General features: G+C 37.6%; 2 protein-coding genes across 2 annotated transcripts in view; one reads left to right on the forward strand and one right to left on the reverse strand.

Annotated features, from left to right (window-relative positions):
* Positions 1-1892: 1892 nt before the first annotated feature.
* On the reverse strand, positions 1893-6210 carry LOC106092543 (uncharacterized). The gene is made up of 6 exons (XM_013259425.2): positions 5704-6210; positions 5450-5624; positions 5238-5385; positions 3862-4004; positions 3772-3790; positions 1893-2142 (listed from the first exon to the last, which is right to left on the reverse strand). Exons 1-6 carry the CDS (start codon positions 5954-5956, stop codon positions 1966-1968), a joined length of 915 nt encoding a protein of 304 aa, XP_013114879.2. The 5' UTR covers positions 5957-6210; the 3' UTR covers positions 1893-1965.
* A 2065-nt stretch (positions 6211-8275) lies between these two features.
* The window catches only part of LOC106092532 (transcription initiation factor IIB), a 2008-nt gene continuing 1534 nt past the window's right edge, over positions 8276-8749 (forward strand). The window contains exon 1 of the mRNA XM_059365703.1: positions 8276-8748. Coding sequence (XP_059221686.1) covers positions 8400-8748 — 349 coding nt within the window. The 5' untranslated portion in view covers positions 8276-8399. The remainder of the gene's footprint in view (position 8749) is intronic.

Here is an 8749-nt window from a genome sequence, read left to right on the forward strand (position 1 = left end):
AATCTGGTATAGCTGCCATATAAACCGATCTTGGGTCTTGACTTCTTGAGGCTCTAGAGTGAGCAATTCTTATCCGATTAGAATGAAATTTTGCACCACGTGTTTTTTTATGATATCCAACAACTGTGCCAAGTATGGTCAAATCGGTCCATAACCTGATGTAGCTGCCATATAAACCGATCTTGGGTCTTGACTTCTTGGGCCTCTAGAGAGCGCAATTCTTATCCGATTTGAAATTTTGTACGACGGATCCTCTCATGACCATGAACATACGTGTTTATTATGGTCTGAATCGGTCTATAGCCCGATACAGCTCCCATTTAAATCGATCTCTCTATTTTACTTTTTGAGCCCCCAAAGGGCGCAATTCTTATTCGAATTGGCTGACATTTAACACAGGTCTCCAACATATAATTTAATTGTGGTCTGAACCGGATCATATCTTGATATTGCTCTAATAGCAGAGAAAATCTTTTCTTATATCATTTTTTGCCTAAGAAGAGATGCCGGGAAAAGAACTGACAAATGCGCTCCATGGTGGAGGGTATATAAGATTCGGCCCGGCCGAACTTAGCACGCTTTTACTTGTTATTTGTTTATTGGCTTGAATGGTTCGTTTTTCATTATTTGTTTGAGAAAAAATATATAGAAAAGAGAAAATAATAAGTGCACATAAAGAAACGTGTTTCGGCATGGAAATAAAAACATTTGATTGCTGTCGAATTCCGCTCGCGGAACAATTAAAATTTTCAGCGGCTATTCCAAAAGCAGAATAGAATACCAACTATTAGCAATAAACTTTGTTTCACAACTTATCTTCTACAAATGTGTTTTATATTGATATTTTCATCATTATAAAATTGTTTTGTTGCTTATGTGTGGAATATCGGATCAAATATCTTTTAAAGATTTTAGAAAAATATCACGGCTGTTATATCAAGCCTTTGATATTTAGATTTACTGCAAAATCAAAACAAAGATAACAAATTGTACTCCTGTTCCCATGACTTCACCTTATGAGTGCATACTGGTTTACTCTAGAGTCCAACTCTACTTGATTTGAGATAATATCGTAATTCCGTTTACTCTACTATTCAAGTGAATTGTATCAGTCAAAAGTTTTTGACAGCGTTTCCAATGTGATCAGCATTTTTATAACGTTGAGCAAAAATATTGTATTCGGCAATTAAATTGATTGTTGTAGCCACAGTTTCACGTGGCGATGGTCGTCTTGCTCCTGATGTGGCAAGCTTGTGCAGATCTATACGACCGATCGCCGCGGGAACAGGTGGACATTGGTTATTTAAAGGCGCCAACAACTTGCCTTGTCATTTCAAGCATCATAAGCACTTAGTATTTGTGCAAGAGTCTTTGCTACCCGGCTTCTCACTGAGACTCTCCGCTGATAGTCCGCGCTGCCGTTGCAGCTACTCCGTATGAAGCATTCCACTATTCGCAACCTGTAAACGCGCCCGGTAGCTCGCAGCTAAGTTTCTTTTGATAGCAATGAACACCACACAGATCGGACCTCAAAACGTTTCAGCCGGTGTGGGGCTCATAGATATCCCGTGCCGTGCTGGTGAAACGATTTGATTAAATACATGGCAAAACAATTAAAGGTAGGCTCATTTGTACAACAATCACAAATCATATGGGGCAATCTACCACCTTGTCATCAACCTGCTTGACGTTTTGCCAACATATACAAAGAAATTTGCGTGCGTGTTTGAATAGAAGTTTAGGAGCTGAATCTAGCAGATCGTTCTTGGGCAGAACTACTCTAGTGAGTAGAATATTCCTTTTTTGAGATTATAACCAAGAGCCGCATGGCGGATGCGATGACATGTGTATCTATTGAGCTAAGCCAGCCCAAGGAACGTTGGTATAAAAAATTAAAATTTAAAATATTTATTAACTATAATTTAATTTGTTGTATTATATGTTGTAACAAAAGGATTTTTTCCTCTACGAGCCTCTGTGCTTTGCAAGTTCTTCATATGCTAAGGTCATAATTTTAGCCTGCAGACCTTCCGATGAACTTAAAGTAAGTTTGTTTAGAATAGAGTCTAGGTGAGTTAGAAATGCTTTATTATCAGTTTCCTCTGTTTTACGTTTCTTAAGGCCATTCGTTTTACCACTCCACTATAAGAAATAAAAAGAAAAACAATAATTAAACATGAAACGATGAACGTTTTAAAGTATTTTTTCCAAAGACCATTTAGACATAGATTAGATTTTTGTGGTTTGCTATTTGGCAAACCTATTTACCAGCAGAAAAAGCAAACTTTCGTTTTGATGGAATCTTGTTCAGTTTTTCTTTCACCAACTTCGTTGACCAAGCTACACCGGTTTATCCCTGTTCTCATTCCCATGGCAGCCGATTGTACGTACCGGATTGACCCAATGGAGTCCTTCCCTTTATAAAATCAGCTGACAAGAGCCTTAAATCCGGAGCTATATCAATTTATGGTCTGATTAGTCCTAATCATAATTTTATTGAATGTTGTAAACCATAGTGGAAGTCATTGTGTAAAATTTCAGCCAATTCGAATAAGAATTGTGCCCTTTACGGGCTCAAGAAGTAAAATCTGGAGATCGATTTATATGGGAGCTGTATCAGGCTATATACCCATTCAGACCATATTTGACACAGATATTGAAGGTCATAACGGAAGTCGTTGTACAAAATTTCAGCCCTCTATAGGCTCAAGAAATCAAGATCCCAGATTAGTTTATATGGTAGCTATATCAGGTTATGAACCGATGTGATCCATACTTAACACAGTTGTTGAAAGTCGTAACGAAACTCTTCATGCTAAATTTCAGCCAAATCGGATAGGAATTGCGCCCCCTAAAGGCTCAAGTAGTCAAGACCCCAGAACAGTTTATATGACAGCTATATCAGGTTAAAACCTATTTAAATCATACTTAGCACAGTTATTGGAAATCATAACATAACATGTTGGGCAAAATTTCAGCCAAACTCAAGAAGCCAAGATTCAAGATCGGTTTATATGGCAGCTATATCAGGTCATTGACCGATTTCAACCATACTTAGCACAGTTGTTGAAAGTCGTAACGAAACACGTCATGCCAAATTTCAGCTAAATCGGATAGCAACTGTGCTCTCTAGGGGCTCAAGAATCCAGATCGGTTTATTTGACAGCTATATTAGGTTATGAACCGATTTGAGTCATACTGAATGCAATTGTTGGAAATTATAACAAAACGCCTCATGCAAAGTTTCAACCACAACGGATGGGAATTGCGCCCTCTAAGGGCTCAAGAAGTCAAGACCCAAGATTGGTTTATATGGCAGCTATATCAAAACTAATAAGAATTATTTGTGTAAAATTCCAAGCGGATAGCATTACTCCTTCGAAAGTTAGCCTGCTTTCGACAGACAGACGGGCGGACATAGCTAGATCGTCTTAAAATGTCTTGACGATCAAGAATATATATCCTTTATGGGGTGTTAGACGAATATTTCGAGGAGTTACAAACAGAATGACGAAATTAGTATACCCCCATCCTATGGTGGACGGTATACAAATTTTCGAAATCGAGAGGCACGGATTAGGATTTTATTTTAGATACATGGTTTCTTCGGAGAAACTTCTTAGAATTGTATGTAGTTTAGGTTTTTGCTATACGTTTTTTCACTTTTGTTTCATCCATACAAATCAACCCGGCCTATTGTACAATCTTAGCTAAACTTTTTCTTTGTCTTAATTGTCTGTGGGTTCTAATACATTTTTCCATATATCTTACCGGATGCGATGCATTATCTCTGAAATAGTTAAAAAACTAAACTTATTAAATATTCCCCCAAAATTTGGCATCAATAAGCGCATTACTTACACATTTCTTGGAGCTTCATGATTTTCGGGAAAATACTTGTGTTCCAGTTTTGGTTCTGGATACTCCATAATTTCAACTACATCAAACATAGATTCACTCAAGCAATTTGTCTGCTGGGTTGATGAGTTCGGGCTATTGCTTCTCTAAAAAATAAATGTAAAAAAAAATTATTTAAATTCATACAACGAAAGAAATTTGGGTAAATTTTTCATTTAAAAAATTTTTATTATACCCACCGCCGAAGGATGGGGGTATATTCTTTTGTCATTCCGTTTGCAACACATCGAAATATCCATTTCCGACCCCATAAAGTATATATATTTTTGATCAGCGTAAAATTCTAAGACTATCTAGTTTTTAAAAATAGAGATATTGAGCTGAAACTCTGCACAGATTCTTTTTTTTGTCCATAAGCAGGTTGAGTTCGAAGATGGGCTTAATCGGACTATATCTTGATATAGCCCCCCATATAGACCGATCCGCCGACATCATGGCCATTGGTTATTTAAAGGCGCCAATAACTTGCTTTGCCATATCAAGCATCATAGGCACTCAGTATTTGTGCAAGAGCCGGTGCCATGCAACCTCTCACTGATACTCTCCACTCGATACAGCTAATTGTCCGCGACTGCAGTTACAGCTACTGCGGATGGAGCATTCCATCAAGTCATAACAAAACATTACATGCAAAATATCAGCCAAATTGGACAAAAATTGCGGCTTGTAAGGGCTTAAGAAGTCAAATCGGCGATCGGTTTATATGGGAGCTATATAAGGTTATAGACCAATTTGGACCATAATTGCAACAGTTGTTGAAATAACACGTAGTGTTCGGCCAAATCGGACAAAAATTGCGCCTTCCAGGGACTCAAGAAGTCAACTCGGGCGGCTTCCAGAGGCTCAAGAAGTCAATTCGGGAGATATGTTATGTGGTAGCTATATCAGATAAGATACCGATTTGGATCGTATTTGACACAGTTGTTGGAAGTCATTCAAAAATTCTCTCAAATTTTCAGCCCAATTCGGACAAAATTGCGGCTTCCAGGGGCGCAATAAGTCAAATCGGGAGATTGGTGTATATGGGAGCTATATCTAAATCTGAACAGATATGGCCCATTTGCAATCCCCAACGACCTACATCGATATTAAGTATCTGTCCAAATTTCAAACGGCTAGCTTTATGTGTTCGAACTCTATCGTGATTTCGACAGATGGACAAACATGGCTAGATCGACTCAAAATGTCGAGACGATCACTTTATGGGGTCTTAGACGAATATTTCGAGCTGTTACAAATGGAATGACTAGATTAGTATGCCCCATCCCCCTATGGTGCTGGGTATAAAAACCCTTTTAATCACAGCAACCAACACTTACATAGGAATATGGTGATATACTATGTTTCCGAGAAATTTCGTTCATTGTGGAATGCATCCTCATGCCTGGGGAATGTGGTGATGAACTCTGTTTCGTGGAAATTTCATTCATATTGGAATGCGTCGCCAACCTATTTGCTGATGATTCACTAAAAAAGGGCATTAATGTTACAAAAGGGGACAAAATAACAAATTCCTAACAACTTAACTTACGATATTGTTTCATCCATGAATTTCATTTCATCTTCAAAGGGAGGTTGCTTGGCAAATTCATCTTCGGAGGAATAGCCGCCTTCAGGCAAACTTTGCGATTCAGATTTATTAGCCTTCCTTCTGTAATAGCGTCTGCTGTCACATATACTTTTCCATGCAACGCGGCAGGCATATTCTAAAATAATGTGAAAATAATTTTATTATGAAGCTAAATCAAAAAAATCCAACTTTAATAAAAAGTTCACCCCACATACCATTTATATTCATTTGCTTTTCGACATTCATCCAGGCAAATTTTATGAATCTGCGGTTACTATGGCCTGGATGGTTTTTGTCCCATATTATGGGATAGGCTTTTATACATTCAATAAGCAAACGCTTTTCTTCTTGATTAAATTTTATTTTTTCCTTATCCATTGCAACAAGTGACCAATACAAAAAAAAAACGGGGTTGTAAAATTCAAAATAGTTCACAGGAAAATGTTGTGGAATGGTGGCGGAAACCATTGACTACTGACTCGTGCGAAGCAAATGCTTTTATATTTGGGTCATTCTTTAGCTATTCAATGTTTGTATGGTAAGTACATTAACAAATATTAAGTTTTTTCACCGGGAACTTTGTGATCTTTTTGCTAAAGATGTTATTAAATGCACTTATAATTGTTTTGTTATTATTGCTATTTTATAAATGAAAAATTTACTTTCACCTGATAATAGTTTGTTTCACTAACCAAGGATGTTGTGAAAATAGTGACAGCAGTCTGAGAGAGAGAGAGAAAAGTGAAAATTTACTCAAACCTGGGTTGCCAACTCTTTGTATATAGATTGTTGCTTGTTATTCAAAATAATGCAACAAAGCAATCACATAGATGAAAGGCAAAGAGGAACGAAATAACAGAGACATTTTTGTGCTCTCAAAATTGAACAGTAAATGTCAAGCTCATAGGTGTCGGTAACTATTTTATTTTTCATCAAAGCAAGCAGCTCTGCCGAAAAATTTGGAAAAAAAAACAAATTTACAACAAAAAGAAAAAAAAAAGAAAAATACACATATTTGAAGCTACGACTGCAGAAACCCTATATACGTGCAATACGCCATAGTTTCCTTCATGGGAAAGGAAATAATGCATATTTAGAATGGTTAGGTTAGGTAAGAGTGGCAGTCCTTTACAGACTCATTTTGACAAAAGTCCATTGTGATACCACAGTAGCGACAGACCAAGGCTTCTGGTGGGAATTAAACCCACAATCCCTCACTGGTAATCCAAGCACGCTACCAACTCGACTACCGGGCCCCTCTATTTAGAATATGCAAACTACATGCCATTGAGAGCAGAATTTTGCTTGCGGCCTGTTCTTAGATAATTCTCATTTATCTATATTCACAAGCACCACCAACCAGTCTATGTGCGAAGCTCAAATTATTTATTTATGTGCAAGGTAGAGATGCCAATTCATAAATTTGGGACTATGGCTAAAGGCTCTATTACACGGTATGTAGGTTTCTTATGACATGTCAAATTTATCACATGTAGAGTTGCACATGTCGTGTGATACAAATGAAACTAACCTATGAATAGCACTTTTCAAATTAGGCCATGGAAGTTGTTGCTTTAGAGCGTGCTCTATTCCCTCTGACAAAAACATAAAGAAATCAGCTGTTGTTGTTGTCAGTCAAATAAAAACAAACCCCTAATTGTTTTCTCAAATTTATGATTTAATCACCTTTCTCACAACTTTAAAACCCCGTTTACATAGCTCATTAAATCCGGATTTAATGGCTCGATCATCTGTTTCCCGGGGTTTAACAATTTTCACGCATACAACATCAGACTTGGCCACACTTTTAGGTTATGTCATACGAAAAATGTCTTACAGTTGTGATAGCAAAAATGATGAATCGTATGTAAATTAACAATTTCGACAAAAATTTTAAATTGCATGAGAATAGAAAAGTGACATTTCATAAGACAACTACATGCCGTGTAATAGCAGCTTAAGGTTCAGGGAGAGATCGAAGCACAGCGGCTAGGTTAGACTGAAAAGAGGGTGCGGGCATAAAACCTCCCCATGCCAATAACCCATGGCGCAACAATTAAAGGTGGTCTCATTTGTACAACAACTACAAATGATAAGGTGCAATCCGCCATCAAGCTGATCGACGTTTTACCAACACACACAAAGAAATTTGTGTGCGTATGTGTATACGTGTGCGTACATGAGTAGAGAATATGAGAGAAAGAAGATAACAACAAAGAGAATGCAAATAAAAATCTGTCATCTTAGTACCGTCAAAGCTGGCCGGCTGCTAACAGCTGTTTGCGTGAGACCACATTTTTAAATCCACCTTGTCAATAACCCTAATTGCTCTCCAATGGCGAAACAATTAAATGTGGTCTATTTTGTACAAAAACCACAAATCATATGTGTACGTGTGGTGGTTTGCTGCGAATGTCATGGCTGAATTACTTTAAAGCTTGTCTCTTTTGTACAACAACATAAAAACCATATGGTGAAATCGCCATCATCATGCTGATCGACATTTTGCCAACAGAAAGTGTGCGTATGTGAGCAGAGAATATGCGAGAAAAAAGATAACAACAAAGAGAAGACAAACAAAAAACCGACATCTTAATACCGTCAAACTTGGCCGGCTGTTAATAGCTGTCCGCTTGAGACCACCTTCTTAAATCCGCCTTGATAAAAAAGCTTGCCAAAAAAATCACCCCAAAAAAATATTTTTGAGAACATGGGAACCACCCTTAAGAACAACGATATTTTTGGCGATTTTTATTTTCATTGCTAGTTGTTTATTGCTCATGTACTTTGGCATCCCTGCTGAAATGAGACAAAGTCTGTTTGTCAAGTGCCTCTCACATACAACGTAAATAAAAATATAAAATTCGCCATATTTCATCGTAAATATTGAGAAAATTGAATTTGGTACATTATGGCCAGTTCATCCAGAGATACGAATAAAGTATGCTGTTATGCCCATCCGGATGCACCTCTTATAGAGGATTACAGAGCAGGCGATATGATTTGTTCCGAATGTGGCCTTGTTGTGGGAGATCGTGTCATTGATGTAGGCTCCGAATGGAGAACATTCAGCAATGAAAAAAGTGGCGTTGATCCCAGTCGTGTTGGTGGTCCGGAAAATCCATTGTTAAGTGGTGGTGATTTGTCCACAATCATCGGTCCTGGCACTGGATCGGCATCATTCGATGCATTTGGATCACCAAAATATCAAAATAGACGTACTATGAGCAGCTCTGATCGTTCACTTATACTAGCATTTAA

This window comes from Stomoxys calcitrans, chromosome 3, assembly GCF_963082655.1.
Source record: "Stomoxys calcitrans chromosome 3, idStoCalc2.1, whole genome shotgun sequence".
NCBI classification, from domain to species: Eukaryota; Metazoa; Arthropoda; class Insecta; order Diptera; family Muscidae; genus Stomoxys; species Stomoxys calcitrans.

Coding starts and splice junctions, on each gene's coding strand:
- LOC106092543 (XM_013259425.2), bottom strand. CDS start 5,956: ATGGTTTCCGCCACCATTCCACAACATTTTCCTGTGAACTATTTTGAA. Junction 5,625..5,703: donor AAAGCAAATGAATATAAATG/GTATGTGGGGTG, acceptor ACATTATTTTAG/AATATGCCTGCCGCGTTGCA. Junction 5,386..5,449: donor TTCATGGATGAAACAATATC/GTAAGTTAAGTT, acceptor GCCCTTTTTTAG/TGAATCATCAGCAAATAGGT.